We start from the raw sequence: 20,140 nt of genomic DNA, 5'->3' as shown, positions 1-20,140 counted from the left end.
CCATATCTCACCTCCATGTCCTCCATATCTCACCTCCATGTCCTCCATATCTCACCTCCATGTCCTCCATATCTCACCACCATGTCCTCCATATCTCACCTCCATGTCCTCCATATCTCATATCTCACCTCCATGTCCTCCATATCTCACCTCCATGTCCTCCATATCTCACCTCCATGTCCTCCATATCTCACCTCCATGTCCTCCATATCTCACCTCCATGTCCTCCATATCTCACCTCCATGTCCTCCATATCTCATATCTCACCTCCATGTCCTCCATATCTCACCTCCATGTCCTCCATATCTCACCTCCATGTCCTCCATATCTCACCTCCATGTCCTCCATATCTCACCTCCATGTCCTCCATATCTCACCTCCATGTCCTCCATATCTCACCTCCATGTCCTCCATATCTCACCTCCATGTCCTCCATATCTCACCTCCATGTCCTCCATATCTCACCTCCATGTCCTCCATATCTCACCTCCATGTCCTCCATATCTCACCTCCATGTCCTCCATATCTCACCACCATGTCCTCCATATCTCACCTCCATGTCCTCCATATCTCATATCTCACCTCCATGTCCTCCATATCTCATATCTCACCTCCATGTCCTCCATATCTCACCTCCATGTCCTCCATATCTCACCTCCATGTCCTCCATATCTCACCACCATGTCCTCCATATCTCACCTCCATGTCCTCCATATCTCACCTCCATGTCCTCCATATCTCACCACCATGTCCTCCATATCTCACCTCCATGTCCTCCATATCTCATATCTCACCTCCATATCTCATATCTCACCTCCATGTCCTCCATATCTCACCTCCATGTCCTCCATATCTCACCTCCATGTCCTCCATATCTCACCTCCATGTCCTCCATATCTCACCTCCATGTCCTCCATATCTCACCTCCATGTCCTCCATATCTCACCACCATGTCCTCCATATCTCACCTCCATGTCCTCCTTCACCTGCTCCTGCTGGTCACGCAGCTCCCCGAAGGCATCAATGATCAAGCCTGGAAAGAAGGACACACGTTATCTTCTAGTCCAGTCTGGGATCTCACTTTGAAGCTCACGTCATTCAGTCCTTCTCAAATAGTGCTGCGTGTGACCTGCTTTATCAGTATCATGCACAATGCTGCTTTATCAGTATCATGCACAATGCTGCTTTATCAGTATCATGCACAATGCTGCTTTATCAGTATCATATGGACAAAGATAAGACCTTCTGGAGGAAAGTTCAGTGGTCAAGTGGTCAAGCAGAAGCTTGTGGATGGCTACCAAAAGTGGCTTATTGCAGGTCAACTTGCCAAGTAAGCAAATATTAACATTGCTGTATGTATACTTTTGACCCTCACATTTTCAGTAGAGCCATAATAAATTCATAAAAGAAGCAAACTTCATGAATGTTTTTTGTGAGCAACAAGTATGTGCTCCAATCACTACATCACAACAACAACAAGTATGTGCTCCAATCACTACATCACAACAACAACAAGTATGTGCTCCAATCACTACATCACAACAACAAGTATGTGCTCCAATCACTACATCACAACAACAAGTATGTGCTCCAATCACTACATCACAACAACAACAAGTATGTGCTCCAATCACTACATCACAACAACAAGTATGTGCTCCAATCACTACATCACAACAACAACAAGTATGTGCTCCAATCACTACATCACAACAACAACAAGTATGTGCTCCAATCACTACATCACAACAACAACAAGTATGTGCTCCAATCACTACATCACAACAACAACAAGTATGTGCTCCAATCACTACATCACAACAACAACAAGTATGTGCTCCAATCACTACATCACAACAACAACAAGTATGTGCTCCAATCACTACATCACAACAACAACAAGTATGTGCTCCAATCACTACATCACAACAACAACAAGTATGTGCTCCAATCACTACATCACAACAACATAAGAATGATTGTAAACTCCAGACAGCCATGACATGATGTTCTTTACAAGTGTATGTACACTTTTGACCACCACTGTATGTACAGTATATAATATACATACATATAGCTTTATATATATATATATATATATATATATATATATATATATATATATATATATATATATATATATACACACCATATTTTCTGGACTGTAAGGCGCACTTAAAATATTTTTTTTTCCCTCCAAACTTGACAGTGCGCCTTATAACTCGGTGCATTCAATGTAAGGAATAAGTTTGGTTGTGCTTACCCACCTCGAAGCAATTTTATTTGGTACATGGTGTAATGATAAGTGTGACCAGCAGATGGCAGTCACACATAAGAGATGAGTATAGGTTGCACCAGTTGATGTGCTTCAACATAGGAGTATTATTATGGTGTGTGTATAAGGTAAGACATATTATCTTCAACATAGGAGTATTATTATGGTGTGTGTATAAGGTAAGACATATTATCTTCAACATAGGAGTATTATTATGGTGTGTGTATGAGGTAAGACATATTATCTTCAACATAGGAGTATTATTATGGTGTGTGTATAAGGTAAGACATATCTGCTGTTTTGTTTCACAATATTATGCAAAAGCAACTTTTCTTACCTTCTGGTACCTGCTGATGTGTATTTGGGATCTGCATAAGTCCTGAAAATGTGTGCGCCACTCACCTTGGATGATGGCCAGGAGGATGACCACCACAAAAAAGAAAAAGGTGATGTCAAAAACGATACGCTCCACCTCCAACTCGTCACCAGCGGGGTCCTCGAGCTCGTCACCGATGCCTCCGCCCGCACGTACCCCCGCGTACATGTGGAACATGTAGCACTGGAACACAAGTACACGTGGAACATGTAGCACTGGAACACAAGTACACGTGGAACATGTAGCACTGGAACACAAGTACATGTGGAACATGTAGCACTGGAACACAAGTACACGTGGAACATGTAGCACTGGAACACAAGTACACGTGGAACATGTAGCACTGGAACACAAGTACATGTGGAACATGTAGCACTGGAACACAAGTACATGTGGAACATGTAGCACTGGAACACAAGTACACGTGGAACATGTAGCACTGGAACACAAGTACACGTGGAACATGTAGCACTGGAACACAAGTACACGTGGAACATGTAGCACTGGAACACAAGTACACGTGGAACATGTAGCACTGGAACACAAGTACACGTGGAACATGTAGCACTGGAACACAAGTACACGTGGAACATGTAGCACTGGAACACAAGTACACGTGGAACATGTAGCACTGGAACACAAGTACATACCCCGTTTCCATATGAGTTGGGAAATGGTGTTAGATGTAAATATAAACAGAATACAATGATTTGCAAATCCTTTTCAAGCCATATTCAGTTGAATATGCTACAAAGACAACATATTTCATGTTCAAACTCATACACTTTATTTTTTTTTTTTTTCAAATAATAATTAAGTTAGAATTTCATGGCTGCAACACGTGCCAAAGTAGTTGAGAAAGGGCATGTTCACCACTGTGTTACATGGCCTTTCCTTTGAACAACACTCAGTAAAGGTTTGGGAAGTGAGGAGACACATTTTTGAAGTGGAATTCTTTCCCATTCTTGCTTGATGTACAGCTTAAGTTGTTCAACAGTCCCGGGGTCTCCCTTCTCATATTTTAGGTGCCACACATTTTCAATGTCTGGACTACAGGCAGGCCAGTCTAGTACCCGCACTCTTTTACTATGAAGCCACATTGATGTAACACGTGGCTTGGCATTGTCTTGCTGAAATAAGCAGGGGCGTCCATGGTAACGTTGCTTGGATGGCAACATATGTTGCTCCAAAAGCTGTATGTACCTTTCAGCATTAATGGTGCCTTCACAGATGTGTAAGTTACCCATGTCTTGGCCACTAATACACCCCCATACCATCACACATGCTGCCTCTTACACTTTGCGCCTGGAACAATCCGGATGGTTCTTTTCCTCTTCGGTCCAGAGGACACAACGTCCACAGTTTCCAAAAACAATTTGAAATGTGGACTCATCAGACCACAGAACACTTTTCCACTTTGCATCAGTCCATCTTAGATGAGCTCAGGCCCAGCCAAGCTGACTGCGTTTCTGGGTGTTGTTGATAAACGGTTTTCGCCTTGCATAGGAGAGTTTTAACTTGCACTTACAGATGTAGCGACCAACTGTAGTTACTGACAGTGGGTTTCTGAAGTGTTCCTGAGCCCATGTGGTGATATCCTTTACACTAGGGGTCCCCAAAATACAGCCCGCGGGCCGAATCCGGCCCGCCAGTGTCAAAAATCAGGCCCGCGGGAAGTCGCAAGTATAAAAAAATTAATTAATTTAAAAAAAAAATATATATATATATATATATATATATATAATTTTTTTATGTCTTTTCTTATCCACTTTGTACCGCTTGCTACTCACGGTGTCTCCTAGCCGCTCAGGCAAATCATATTGTCTAAAAATGCATTTTCTCATCGAAAACTTTAACTTAATAAAGTGCGCTATATACAGTATATCTAATATATATATATATATAATATATATATATATATATCTAATATATATATATATGTATATATGTATATATATATTATTGCCACCTTTCCCAACTTCTTTGTCACGTGTTGCTGCCATCAAATTCTAAGTTAATTATTATTTGCAAAAAAAAATGTTTATGAGTTTGAACATGAAATATGTTGTCTTTGTAGCATATTCAACTGAATATGGCTTGAAAGGGATTTGCAAATCATTGTATTCCGTTTATATTTACATCTAACACCATTTCCCAACTCATATGGAAACGGGGTTTGTACATGTGTTGGTGACGCACAGCTGCCTTAGAGCACAAAGTGACATTATTGAGTGTCACAAGTGTCTCTACGTGTTTGTGTGGTGGTCATCGTACTCACACTCAGCATGTCGTTGCACTTCATGTCTTGCACGTCCTTGTCATCGCTCTTGTCGTAGAACTTGCGGAAGAAGTTGAAGGCCACCACGGTGTAGAGGTAGACCACCACTGCCAGAAGGCCCAGAGTCAGGACCAACTATTGGAGAGTACATTAACCAGTTAGCCTTCAAACAACAGCAAGTTCTGGTCTATGTTTCAAAAAGCTGTTGACAGGAAGTCAGAATAATTATTTACCTCTTGCCAAAGTTTCAAATGTCCCTCGTTTAAAGAGCTATTTACCTAGTCTTAGTACTTGATTCATCTCAACGTGATTTTTCTGTTCCAGTTTAAAAATGTTAAAATTGAGAAAATAACTATTGAAATACGATATTTTGATTAGGTCTTCAAATAATTATGCAATATGTTATTCTTATAGCCAGACTTGTTTACTCGACGGTTTCAGCGGCAACTGTTGCCTTGCTCAGAGGCTGTCCCGTGAAGTCACGTCTGGTCTGGCTATAAGACTAACAACACATTGCAAGATATTTGGATTTCACTCACTAAGAAAATCTTCTTTGAACATTCTGCAGAATCTTGAGGATGCTTAATTTGAGGATTGCTAGTTGAGTAAAACTTGTTTTCAGAAAGAACAACTTATTTCTAGTCCTGCCAATTTCTAGATGCACAAATCTTAATTTAGGGTGTCTTATTAAGAAAAGCGATCTGTCCACGCAGCTAGTTCATTTCACCAGTTTTTAGTAATTCCTTCGAAAATCTAGCCTTTATCTTAGCTCTTTTTTGCAGTGTACAGACCCTTTCCAAAAAATGTGAATATCATGCAAAAGTGTATTTATTTCCATAATTCCATTCAAAATGTTAAACTTCCATAGATTATAGCTTGAGGGCCCATGACTTCAAGTATTTAGTTGTTTATTTCTACATCATTTGGGCCTCCAGCTCACAAAACAAAAAATGAGAATACTGTGAAGAAATCAGCCCAAATTTGACAGAGCATGAATGTTTGAAAGTGAATGACACACCACTTATGTACTCAACTCAAAGAACCTGCACAGCTTGTCATTCAACTGCTGGACTTTGCTTCAATTGTCTCAGTTCAGATCAACATGATGAAGACTGCAGACTTGACAACTGGCCAGAAGACCACCATTGAGACCCTCCATAGGATGTAAGTTCCTAGCTAAGAAGGTTGTGTCCAAGCATATCGATGGAAGGGCAAAACGTGGCAGGAGAAGATGCACCAGCAGAAGAATGACTGCGGGCTTCTGCTGAAGATCAACCAGAGAACATTCATCAATCTGCCAGAGAAGTCAATGAGGATTTCTTCACAGTATTCTAATTGTTTTGAAATCCTGTTTTTCTGGGTTTTGTGAGCTGGAGGCCCAAATGATGTACAAAGAAACAACTAAATACTTGAAGTTGCGGGTCCTGAATATAATAATCTATGCAAGTTTAACCTTTTGAATGGAATTATGGAAATAAATACACTTTTCCATGATATTCTAATTTGTCGGAAAGGGTCTATACAAAGGAGGGGAGACCAGCAAGGACTAAAGTACACACACACACACACACACACACACACACACACACCTGTTTGCCATTGTGTGTGACAGAGGAGAGGATGGTGCGAAGGGTCTTGAAGCCCATGGCGATGTCCAAGAGGTGGGTGGCGAAGAAGAAGTTGTTAAAGTGGCCCAGAAATGACATGAGCGTGTACCAGGCCAGGTACAGGAAAGACTGCGGCCACACACACACACACACACACGCACACACACACACACACACACACACACACACACACAGAGAGACACACGCAGACAGACAGAAAGAGATGAGCAGACTGTATTGTAGATAAGGTGAAATGGCGGATATTAGGGCCATCAAGTGGAGCAGCATGCAGATCTGCATCCAACATGTCAGAGCATTTAAAGACAGGAGGAAGCGGTGGTAAAACATGACAAATGATGTACGCCCGGTCCTTGTCATCCATTAAGTGCAGGAAGTGTGTGTTGGATCAGGACTAGGACTAGGTGGTACGCAGGGGAAGAAACATTTGGAGTATTCTGCCAGCTGGACTTACGTTGTCGGTGAGAACCACCCCCAGTTTCCAGACTTGGTATTTGATGTCCATGGAGCTGAATCTGAAATAATCCATCAAATCATGACTAGAGGACTCAGCTTTATGTGCTAGAGCAGTGGTTCTTAACCTGGGTTGGATGGAACCCTAGGGGTTGGGTGAGTCGGGCTCAGGGGTTCGGCGGAGGTCAAGACACACCCGAATCATCGTGTGAATACAAACTTCTCCCTATCGGCGTATTACGGATACGACAACAGCTCAGTCAGCTGTTGCCGTATCTGTAATCATTTGTTGTGAGTTTATGTTGGTTTTGTTGTTTGAACAAGGTGATGTTCATGCACGCTTCATTTTGTGCACCAGTAAAAACAACATGGTAACACTTTAGTATGGGGAACATATTCACCATTAATTAGTTGTTTGTTAACATGCAAATTAGTAACATATTGGCTTTTAACTAGTCATTATTAAGTACTTATTAATGTCTTATTCGGCATAGCCTTATTATAACCCTAACCCTCTAACCCTGGCCCTAACTCTAACCAAATAACTCTAAATTAAGTCTTTATTACTTAGAATATGTTCCCCTAGTGTCCAAATAACTCTAAATTAAGTCTTTATTACTTAGAATATGTTCCCCTAGTGTCCAAAAAACTCTAAATTAAGTCTTTATTACTTAGAATATGTTCCCCTAGTGTCCAAAAAACTCTAAATTAAGTCTTTGTTACTTAGAATATGTTCCCCTAGGGTCCAAATAACTCTACATGAAGTCTTTGTTACTTAGAATATGTTCCCCACACTAAAGTGTTACCAAAAACATATAACCTTGTCTTGAATTTGAAAAAAAAATCACATTTTATTTTTGACTAAAGAAGGGTTGGGTGAATGCGCATATGAAACTGCTGGGGTTCGGTACCTCCAACAAGGTTAAGAACCACTGTGCTAGAGTCTACAGCAGGTTCTCCATAGCAACACTGTGCTAGTCCAGCAGCAAGAAGCTGAAGTGTCTCAGGCAGGAGAAGAAAGCTGATGATTCTCTACATTGACCTCCACCAAGCTAACATTGAGTGTACTCACAGATTGATCCAGGCGGAGTCTTTCCTCAACCTGTTCTTCCCTGTTCCTTCAGAGCTGAAGTCCAATGATGCCTGGTCCAAGCCCAGAAGCTCACTGATCTTCTCCCGGCCGTAAAACTCCCCGTACTTGTCCATCACCTACAGGGAGTTAGGATGGGAGAGCTGACATCTACAGTATGTGGCAAAAACAGCATACAGAGCTACCTCAAATTAAGAGTGTTCTTAGATTTTCAAAGAACTCCGGCTTGTTAGTGATTCCCAGAGCCCAGAGTGTTTTCTATTGGGGCTCCAGTACTCTGGAATGTTCTGTTAGAGATGCTACCTCAGTAGAAGCATTTAAGTCCCATCTTAAAAGCCCCCTTTTAGACCAGTTGATCTGCCCTCTCTCTTTTCTGTTCTGCCCCCTTTTCCTGCGTGGAGAGCTTATCAGGTGACCACGGATTAGCCTCCATGGATGAGGCGCTAGCTGTGCAAAGTCAGGACCCAGGATGGACCCCGACTGTTCAAAGTAGGGATCCAACAAGGAGAAACCTTGCGGCCCCTTCCAAGGTTTCTCCTTGTTCCCATTGGGTTCAGTTTTTTCTTGCCCTGATGTGAGATCTGAGCCGAGACTGTGGTTGTGGCTTGTGCAGCCCTTTGAGACGTCTGTGATTAAGTGCTATATAAGTCAACTTGGCTTTCAGCTGATTGTTGGGCTTTAGGTTGCAAGCATACATTGGCTTTCCACAGATCTCGCTCTTAGTTAGTCCAGCAAATGTCAGAGTGGACCTCAGAAGACCCACTAAAAGATCTGCTAGCGTTAGCTTTAAGATAGAGAGCGACAGAACTTGGTTTTCCAAGCACGGGTAGGAACAAGATGAATAACTGTGCTGAGAAGAAGAAGCAGATGAATTGAACTGAAGAAAGAAATCATCAAAAACATGAGCGAGAGTGTAGCCAACATCACTGCTATCCTGCACCATACTGAAGCAGAAAGTTCAAATCATATCTCAACATCTAGCCAAGAAAATAGGCAAAAGCTGCTGATGGTGTGTTTGACAGAGAAGCAGCTGGAAGGAGAAAGCGTAGAAGTTATTCCATTCTTGTATACACTATCTATTCTATCATCACAACTCTCTTGAGAAGACATGTCACATGTTAAGATTGTGATTGATCCAAACAACAATTCAATTGATTAGGAGACCCTGATTTGAGATACAAGTGTTTGGAGTTAAGAGCGCCGTCACAGAACTAATGAAGCCTGTAAGCTGACTGAACCATGTTGGGTGATCACATGACCACGGGGGAGGAGGCGGGTCTCACCAAGCTGCAGAAACACTTCAAACTGTGCCAAAGAGGTGTTATTATGATGTTGTCTCTGAGCAGGGGTGCTTTATTATTTACATTTATTGCTGTGTTATTATGATGTTGTCTCTGAGCAGGGGTGCTTTATTATTTACATTATTATTATTATTTATTGCTGTGTTATTATGATGTTGTCTTTGAGCAGGGGTGCTTTATTATTTACATTATTTACATTTATTGCTGTGTTATTATGATGTTTTCTCTGAGCAGGGGTGCTTTATTATTTACATTTATTGCTGTGTTATTATGATGTTGTCTCTGAGCAGGGGTGCTTTATTATTTACATTATTTACATTTATTGCTGTGTTATTATGATGTTGTCTCTGAGCAGGGGTGCTTTATTATTTACATTATTTACATTTATTGCTGTGTTATTATGATGTTGTCTTTGAGCAGGGGTACTTTATTATTTACATGTATTATTATTTATTGCTGTGTTATTATGATGTTGTCTCTGAGCAGGGGTGCTTTATTACTATTATTATTATTATTTATTGCTGTGTTATTATGATGTTGTCTCTGAGCAGGGGTGCTTTATTATTATTATTATTTACATTTATTGCTGTGTTATTATGATGTTGTCTCTGAGCAGGGGTGCCTTATTATTATTATTATTTACATTTATTGCTGTGTTATTATGATGTTGTCTCTGAGCAGGGGTGCTTTATTATTATTATTATTTACATTTATTGCTGTGTTATTATGATGTTGTCTCTGAGCAGGGGTGCTTTATTATTATTATTATTATTTACATGTAGGCTATTTGTGTTAAAACTGCTGTGATGGCACATTCTCATTTTGGCCCTTGGATGCAAAATGTTTGGGCACCCATCAAAGTTCCTCTTCAGTTTTCATGGGTCTGAGCCTTCCTTGGACCACATGTGAGCTCCAGCAGACGTGTGGCCACACCAGCATCACACCTGTCACACCTTTTATTGTCATAATCCAATAGCAGCAGTCATGGCCATTATAATATGTTCTAATAGAAATGATGACAACGAATATAAAAAATAATATTGTTTTTCATGAGCTATACGTTGAATGTCTGGGTGCACCCCTTGAAACATTCACATTTAGCACAATGAGATGTTTGCTGTTAGCACAAGCATGAGATAGTGTCAAATACATCATTGCAGAGGGTTTTTTTAATGAGCGTTTATGTCATCTATGAACAGCACTTTATGATTTATATCTATGAAATAACATTAATAATACATGCCACTAAAATAAGCTCCATTGTAATTGGAGAGTGAGGGTGTGCAGTACTAGTACATATATAATATGTATATATATAACAGACACCTTCATAACAATATGTAGTATGTGCAATATACACACTGCAAGTATATATATAATGTAGTAACAGACACCTTCATAACAGTATGTAATATGTACAATATACACACTGCAAGTATATATATAATATAGTAACAGACACCTTCATAACAATATGTAATATGTACAATATATACACTGCAAGTATATATATATAATGTAGTAACAGACACCTTCATAACAATATGTAATATGTACAATATACACACTGCAAGTATATATATATAATGTAGTAACAGACACCTTCATAACAATATGTAATATGTACAATATACACACTGCAAGTATATATATAATGTAGTAACAGACACCTTCATAACAATATGTAATATGTACAATATACACACTGCAAGTATATATATAATGTAGTATAATATGTATAAATTGTCTTCAGCCTGTGGGTGGTTTACCTTTCTCTTCACAAATTTATCCCAGTAGTTACTTGGAAAGGATCTGCAAGGACAAATGCAACATTAGGTGTCATGAGGAGTAATGCGGTATAATTCAGGTGTGTCATGAGGAGTAATGACAGTGTTTCCCATAAACTGCCAAGATACCGGTGGCTATGGGCGTGACTATGGGCGTGGCTACGGGCGTGGTCACCATGACATCATCAAGTAATTTGCATAATTTACTACAATGATATGATTTTCTCTAAAAAGGCTCAAAAAATGTATACTTACTAATTAATAATAACAGTTTTGTTTTAAACGTCCATACATCCATTTTACAATATAAATACAACACTTTATGTACATATTTATATACAAATTTGAACAATAAGTTATTCACTGAAATATATTTATTAATTGTGGTTCTTACAAAAAATATATCTTATAAAATATAAAAGCTAAAATTTCTCTTAAAGCTCTGCCCCTTTAATTAATGCATACTAAATAATTTAACTTTAGCCTACTACTACAAGCATATTATTTACCAGCAACATAAAGTGAAACAGAGGCAGAGGTGTCCTGCCACAGTCAGTAACAAATAAACAGAAAACAGTAGTGGTCAAATACAAATAAGGCAACAAGAGAAGTATCCTACACTTCTCTTTTGTAAAGTCAATCTGAACAGCCTATATGGGCATCTATATCTACATCTACATCTACATCTACATCAACTATATGATTTGCCTGAGAAGCTGGACAGGAGAAAAAAAAAAAAAATAAATAAAGTTTTTATTTATTTATTTTATTTTATTTTTTTTAATTTGTGGCGGACGTAATTCTTTCGTGGCGGGCCGCCACAAATAAATGAATGTGTGGGAAACACTGAATGAGGTTGTATGATATTTCAGGTGTGTCATGAGGAGTAATGAGGTATATTTCAGGTGTGTGATGAGAGACGTACGCAGTGTTAATGACCAGTCTATCCCACTGGCCTCTGAAGTGGTCGTCAGGTGGCTGCTGTGTCACATACAAGCCATCAAACTCCAGTCTGCGGGACACTTCCTTCTCCCGCTTGAAGACCACCAGCGGCACCTGCCACACACACTTGTGTTCAACCCACACCTGCTGGTTGTGCACACCTTGAGGCAGTAGTATCCCATCATGCAACATGTTTGTGCACACCTTGAGGCAGTAGTATCCCATCATGCAACATGTTTGTGCACACCTTGAGGCAGTAGTATCCCATCATGCAACATGTTTGTGCACACCTTGAGGCAGTAGTATCCCATCATGCAACATGTTTGTGCACACCTTGAGGCAGTAGTATCCCATCATGCAACATGTTTGTGCACACCTTGAGGCAGTAGTATCCCATCATGCAACATGTTTGTGCACACCTTGAGGCAGTAGTATCCCATCATGCAACATGTTTGTGCACACCTTGAGGCAGTAGTATCCCATCATGCAACATGTTTGTGCACACCTTGAGGCAGTAGTATCCCATCATGCAACATGTTTGTGCACACCCTGAGGCAGTAGTATCCCATCATGCAACATGTTTGCGCACACCTTGAGGCAGTAGTATCCCATCATGCAACAGAAGGAGATGAGGGTGTGCAACACAGCCAGGAGGTGAAGACACGCCTCCATGTAGCCGCCGCTTCCTTCCAGGACTAAGGGAACCTGGCCCGCCGAGTCAAGCCACACCTCCTTTCGCTGTCCCGGTGATGCCACCTGGGGAGAGGAAAGAAGATGGCAGTGCGCCTCACATTATACATATACACATACATATACATATATGTATATATATGCATACATATACACATACATATATATATATATATATATATATATATATATATATATATATATATATATATATATATATACACATATATACACACATATACGTACATATATATATACATATATACAGTGGTGGTCAAAAGTGTACATACACTTGTAAAGAACATCATGTCATGGCTGTCTTGAGTTACCAATCATTCTTATTTTGTTGTGATGTAGTGATTGGAGCACATACTTGTTGTTGTTGTGATGTAGTGATTGGAGCACATACTTGTTGTTGTTGTGATGTAGTGATTGGAGCACATACTTGTTGTTGTTGTGATGTAGTGATTGGAGCACATACTTGTTGTTGTTGTGATGTAGTGATTGGAGCACATACTTGTTGTTGTTGTGATGTAGTGATTGGAGCACATACTTGTTGTTGTGATGTAGTGATTGGAGCACATACTTGTTGTTGTTGTGATGTAGTGATTGGAGCACATACTTGTTGGTCACAAAAAACATTCATGAAGTTTCCTTCTTTAATGAATTTATTATGGCTCTACTGAAAATGTGAGGGTCAAAAGTATACATACAGCAATGTTAATATTTGCTTACTTGGCAAGTTGACCTGCAATAAGGTGCTTTTGGTAGCCATCCACAAGCTTCTGCTTGACCACTTGACCACTTTTGGTAGCCATCCACAAGCTTCTGCTTGACCACTTGACCACCAGAATGTATCATATAGTGTTTGACCTAACTTGTAGTAGACTTTAGTCAAGTTGTGTATAAAGGAATATATAAAACGCCATGCAATTTTCATTCCATGATTGTTTACATCAGCGACTTATGTTGACAAAAGTCAACAAATCCCCGTGTGGTTGTTGACAGGCAGGAATCCAAATAAACAAGCAGGATCCATCCCATAAACAACATTGACTGCTGAGTTTGGAGTCATTGAGCACTCCTACCTAAAGAAGGTGTTGCTACAACAGCCTGTAGTTGTTCCTCTTTTCATGCCTTCCTTACTCGGCCTTTTGCTTCAATTGCAGCCCTGCATTTGTGGCACTTTAATCCCATTTGGTGACACACTGACCTTGTAGAAGAGCAGGATGAAGTTGATTGCGAAAGTGACAAAGAGGGCCAGCAGGCGCGTGTTGTAGAAAGTTCTGGCAAAGTAATTCTGCAAGGAAATGAAAGCACATTTCTCCCTGTCTAATAATCATAATAAGAAGGTCTGGGCTAGAAGAATTGTATCTCACCAGCAGGCTCTTGTGATGAGTGCTTATCGTCTCGCCGAGGGCCGAATGCTGACTTCCTGTTTCCTGTGATTTATTACAGCATCTCTTGGCCCTGCATTCAGCCATGGTGTCCTCACATGGCGTCCCTCTGAGCGCACACATTTGAACAAGGTCAGATCATCACCATGCCTCTGAAGAACATTCAAGGTTTCTTCCTAGAAAATAGTCAAAGGAGGAGGAATGACTCACTTTTCTGATTCAGGCGTCTCGTCGTCAGCTTTCTCCTCCTCCGACATGCTGGCCTTAGGAGGGCAACATTGGGAGAAAACACATGTCATCTATTTCTTAGAGTAGTCAGTGTGCAACTCCTGTACACTCAATGTTCACAGAAAATGAGTCAACACACCGCTAATGTCGCCTAAAGAGCCTAAAGAGCCTAAAGAGCCGGCACCACAAGTGTGCACCGAGAATGGTTCAGGATGCATGAGTGGTGCCACCACTGGAAAGCTGCGGTTCTTTGAGGTAAACAGTAATTTATGTTCTGTACTTAAAGGAGAACCACACATTTGTTTGCAATATTGAAAGACATGACGATGGATGGATTTCTTTTTGCATTCTAAATATTAAATAAATGTCATCAAATGTTTGCTTCCAACTGAACATTTTGGACTTGCGCCATTCTGCCTACAAAGCCCTTAAAAACATCCAAACACCTCCATTAAGGTTTTATATACATGATGTCATGTAGTAACATTCATAATAACATGTAATATATACATGATGTAAGTATATATGTCATGTAGTAACATTCATAATAACATGTAATATATACATGATGTAAGTATATATGTCATGTAGTAACATTCATAATAACATGTCATATATACATGATGTAAGTATATATGTCATGTAGTAACATTCATAATAACATGTCATATATACATGATGTAAGTATATATGTCATGTAGTAACATTCATAATAACATGTCATATATACATGATGTAAGTATATATGTCATGTAGTAACATTCATAATAACATGTCATATATACATGATGTAAGTATATATGTCATGTAGTAACATTCATAATAACATGAATGTTTATATTTACATCTAACACCATTTCCCAACTCATATGGAAACGGGGTTTGTATATATGACATGTTATTATGAATGTTACTACATGACATATATACTTACATCATGTATATATTACATGTTATTATGAATGTTACTACAAGACATATATACTTACATCATGTATATATTACATGTTATTATGAATGTTACTACATGACATATATACTTACATCATGTATATATTACATGTTATTATGAATGTTACTACATGACATATATACTTACATCATGTATATATTACATGTTATTATGAATGTTACTACATGGCATATATACTTACATCATGTATATATTACATGTTATTATGAATGTTACTACATGGCATATATACTTACATTATGTACAAATTATTAAAAAAAAAAAAAATACATATATACATATACATATATATATATATATATATACATATACATATATATATATATATATAAATATAAATATATATATATATATATAAACACATATATAAATATAAATATAAATATATATATATATATATATATATATATATATATATATATATATATATATATATATATATATATATATATATATATATATATATATATATATATATATATATATATATATATATATATATATATATATATATATATATATATATATATGTATATGTATATATGTATATAGGGTGTCCTGAACGGATTGACATTATTTGTGATGGGAAAATTAGATTTGGGTTTAGTACAATTCTGTCTTTGTGTGACCTTTGACACCAACAAGGGAGATACAGCAATAAAAAAGCCTGCTCTTGTTGGGTGACATCAAGCTCTTTGTTGACATTAACAGTAGAGCCAATCAGCAAAGAAATATTTTGGCCTCCCAAGAAGACTTACCGTCCCCTCAGAGCTTGCAGCGGCGGTGGGCACCAAGGGCTGGGTCAGACTGTCTTGCATGGCCAGTCTGTATTGACCTCCATCTTTTCTCACTTGAAGGCCGAATACGTCCGACAGCACATCCGTCTCCCTGGCGGAGGTCACAGCTGCCGCCTGCCCACTTTGCCTCCGCAGGGCCGAGTGTCTCCTCACTGCGCTGCTTGCCTCTGCCACCTCATCCAGGGTGGGCTCCACAAGACCCCCCAGCAGGTCAGCTAGGGTCACGCTCTTGGCTCCCTCTACCAGGCCGCCGTCAAGCAAGGCCACGTAGAGCAGGTGCAGGACGCTGCTAGCGACGAGGCCGCCGCAGCGCAGCACGGCCGTCACCGGGACTTTGAGGAGGCCGGCGACATCTTTCACGCTCATTTTGGTGAGGGCCCTCAGCTTTTTGACAGAAAGTAGAGACATGAGCCACATCTCATTGTCTTCCTCCTCTCCACAGTCAGAGTCGGAGATCTGTGCTGCCAGCTGCATCTCGAAGATGGTGTCCTCACAGAAGTTGACAAACATCTCCATTTTCTCCTTTTCTCCGCCTTGGTTGACCACGTCGAAAATGAACTGCCGCTTGGACTCCTTGACCTGCTGCTTCTCCCACTGCGTGCGGCTGGACTGGCTGATCTCAAAGTAGACCCTCTCCATGCGCTTCCCGCTGCCAAGGATCTCGATGCGGCCCAAGTGGGGCTGGAAGTAAGTCAAGACGCACTGGGCGAGCTCCAGGAACGCCCTCAGCCTTAAATCCTTGGGCATGTGTTCGGACAAATTAGTGAGCAGAACGGCGACGCTGAAGCCGATGTCTTTGGCGGGCTCGTGGAAGCGATCCACAAAAGCCTGGTAATCCAGGACTTCCCTATCGTCGGTCTCGATGCAGGAGAGGAGGAACTGGGTCTCGGCTTGTGAGAACTGCTTGGAACTCTCCATGGCTTTCTGGAAGTCCTTCCTGGTGACGCATCCCTCGCCATCGGGGTCGTACTCTCGGAAGATGTCGGAGGACGTCAGGTCTTTGAGCTTGAGGAACGTGTCAAAAAACTTGAGGATCATTTCCACATTGCTGGAGGATTCCACCAGCATGTCCACCATCTGTTTACCGATGGTTCCATTGACCACGTTGCCTGGGGGGGGGGAAGTGAAAACATTTTCTAACATTCACTCGATGGTGCTTGCAAAGAAAGGCTGACCTTCTAGCATGGAGAGCAGGAACACAACCATGTCTTTTTGTAAGTCCATCAGCTCCTTGAGGAGATCAATCTGCCTTGAATCCTGCAAAGATAAACAACTGTAGCCATCTTGCAAACACTAACATTTGAAAAGTTCCATATTTTAATACTTTTCACCATGCACTAAATCAGGGGTGGGCAATTAATTTTTACCGGGGGCCGCATGAGCTACCCGAGCACTGCTGGAGGGCCACATCGACAATATTTCAATTAAATTTTGCTCAATATTATTTTTGATATATACCGTAAGATAAATAATAATAATAATAATAGTAATACTTCAACATAGTGTGTGTAACAGCATTCCATGACTAATATATATAAATTAACATTAATAATAAATGACAGTAAAATAAGCACACGTATGACTGAGGAGTCATAGTGTAACTTTGTGTGGTGTTTGAGTTGTCCGACTTTTTGTGTGGCCTTAAACGCACCAGTGGTTTAGTGCTATGCGTGTTGGTGACAGATGACAAGTTGGTTTTGGCCTGGTTTGTACGGCAGAAAATGACTAGTTTTTCGAGATAGAATTGTTTTACTCATGTTTTTGGTGTGGTTATGTCCGAATATAAACAGTTTTGTTCAATAAAGTGATCGATATAATTCCTGTCCTCGAAGCATCTCGATAGACGTTACAATAATTGAACGGTGTTCAATTGAACGGTGTTGACGAACACCATTAGGGCCGCTTGTTGTCACTGTCACTCAAAGTTGCATTGCAAAATTCCATAGAATAAATATGTTTATTTTGTTTAGAATTCAGATGGGATTTGATTTGGTGCGCGGCATATATACTTGCTGCGCGCAGCGGACGCTTGAGCAGTGCGCAATTGCGCAGGCACGCACCTTAGGTGAGGGGACGTTGCTTTGCAGTTCATGTGTTGTTGAAAACACGGCATTCCTCATCAACTTTTCTCTTTTTGGCGTCTCGGGTGTAAACCGTGCATCACTTGTCGCTGCATGTGCACCTTCACTCGCAGGTTACACACGGACACACGCCCATAAATAATACTTTTCAAAATAAAAGCAGCACAGTTGTATTGCGCGCAGGACATAGATGTTTTTTCAACTTTATTTTGTAATTGCAGTTGTTCACATTCACTCACAATCACGCATACGTCCACACGGAAGTAATACAAATAACGATTTTCAAAACAAAAGCAGCACCGTTGTATTGCACACTCGACATAGATACTTTTTTAAATTTATTTTGTAATTTATAATTGGCCTCACGCGGGCCGGACAGGGACGCACAAAGGGCCGGATGCGGCCCGCGGGCCGCAGAATGCCCAGGTCTGCACTAAATAGTAGAAATGTCCATAATCATTATCACCTTGATAATGCAATTTAAAGCATTTGAAAGTCTTCTTTGTTGATCAGATCTTACATATTGGATTGAAGTGTGTGGTAGTTTATGTAAAACATATTTAAATCAAATCTAACATATTGGATTGAAGTGTGTGGTAGTTTATGTAAAACATATTTAAATCAAATCTAACATATTGGATTGAAGTGTGTGGTAGTTTATGTAAAACATATTTAAATCAGATCTAACATATTGGATTGAAGTGTGTATATATATATATATTTATATATGTATATGTTCAATGACACACATGTAAGAGGGATGTGTGCTATGGCTATGAGTTGTTTTTTCCCTTGGCCTCAGCCTGGACCCCCTCTCCAGGGGCCCAGGCTTAGACCAAGGGCGGAAGGCGGGGTACACCCTGGACAAGTCACCACCTCATGGCAGGAGAGCCGACTCTCCCATTGTGAAAAGCTGGATTTCCTAGTTGCATACTTGGCAGCAGGCTACATGTGATTTGGTGCACGTTCTACCCAAAGTCTGTACTTGAAAAGGACAACATGACGGAGCGATGCACCACTGTCCTCTAGGGGGCGACACAACATGACAACAACCTAATGTAAGGGCTCGTGCAAAGCCAACAGATCAAGCGTGTAGCTTTCATTTTTAAAGAAACTTATTTTATTTGTTTCTATTTTATAATTAGCCTATTTAGTGAGTCAGACTGCTGAGAAATATGATGAACATTTCCAAGAACTTCACCCAAAATTACAGCATTTTTCAAACCTTGAAAACACAACATTAAAATCCAAGCATTTTCAAGGTTTTTGAGCCTCCGCACAAACCCTGATGTATGAATACTTATAAGTTGGACTTCTTTCTGCTCCTTTTCCTTCATTTTCAATGTTAAATGTTTTTTTGAACAATGCTGTCCTCTGTGAAGTGGTAGGCTTATCTAGCAAGGCGCAGGTCATATAACTTATCTAGCAAGGGGCAGGTCATAGCACTTATCTACCAAGGGGCAGGTCATAGAACTTATCTACCAAGGGGCAGGTCATAGAACTTATCTAGCAAGGAGCAGGTCATAGAACTTATCTACCAAGGGGCAGGTCATAGAACTTATCTACCAAGGGGCAGGTCATATAACTTATCTACCAAGGGGCAGGTCATAGAACTTATCTACCAAGGGGCAGGTCATATAACATATCTACCAAGGGGCAGGTCATAGAACTTATCTACCAAGGGGCAGGTCATATAACTTATCTACCAAGGGGCAGGTCATAGAAGTTATCTACCAAGGGGCAGGTCATAGAACTTATCAACCAAGGGGCAGGTCATAGAACTTATCTACCAAGGGGCAGGTCATAGAACTTATCTACCAAGGGGCAGGTCATAGAACTTATCTACC

The 20,140-nt window shown here is 40.1% G+C and overlaps 1 protein-coding gene across 8 annotated transcripts in view; it reads right to left on the bottom strand.

Annotated features, from left to right (window-relative positions):
* The window catches only part of LOC133657601 (ryanodine receptor 2-like), a 212,667-nt gene that overhangs the window by 15,665 nt on the left and 176,862 nt on the right, over window positions 1-20,140 (bottom strand). For 6 of the 8 annotated variants that reach the window (XM_062059109.1, XM_062059105.1, XM_062059108.1 and 3 more), the window contains exons 89-102: window positions 17,388-17,469; window positions 16,174-17,321; window positions 14,425-14,477; window positions 14,197-14,323; window positions 14,031-14,117; window positions 12,719-12,883; window positions 12,111-12,241; window positions 11,168-11,210; window positions 8,080-8,216; window positions 7,009-7,069; window positions 6,519-6,665; window positions 4,930-5,064; window positions 2,678-2,834; window positions 969-1,033 (exon numbers count right to left, since the gene is read on the bottom strand). In XM_062059109.1, coding sequence (XP_061915093.1) covers window positions 969-1,033; window positions 2,678-2,834; window positions 4,930-5,064; window positions 6,519-6,665; window positions 7,009-7,069; window positions 8,080-8,216; window positions 11,168-11,210; window positions 12,111-12,241; window positions 12,719-12,883; window positions 14,031-14,117; window positions 14,197-14,323; window positions 14,425-14,477; window positions 16,174-17,321; window positions 17,388-17,469 — 2,538 coding nt within the window. Of the gene's footprint in view, window positions 1-968; window positions 1,034-2,677; window positions 2,835-4,929; window positions 5,065-6,518; window positions 6,666-7,008; window positions 7,070-8,079; window positions 8,217-11,167; window positions 11,211-12,110; window positions 12,242-12,718; window positions 12,884-14,030; window positions 14,118-14,196; window positions 14,324-14,424; window positions 14,478-16,173; window positions 17,322-17,387; window positions 17,470-20,140 lie in introns of those variants that run through there. The other 2 variants (XM_062059111.1, XM_062059112.1) reach the window with 2 other exon arrangements.

Source organism: Entelurus aequoreus, linkage group LG09, assembly GCF_033978785.1.
Source record: "Entelurus aequoreus isolate RoL-2023_Sb linkage group LG09, RoL_Eaeq_v1.1, whole genome shotgun sequence".
NCBI classification, from domain to species: domain Eukaryota; kingdom Metazoa; phylum Chordata; class Actinopteri; order Syngnathiformes; family Syngnathidae; genus Entelurus; species Entelurus aequoreus.
The sequence above is the reverse complement of the archived record's forward strand: the minus strand, read 5'-3'. Positions and strand labels throughout refer to the sequence as shown.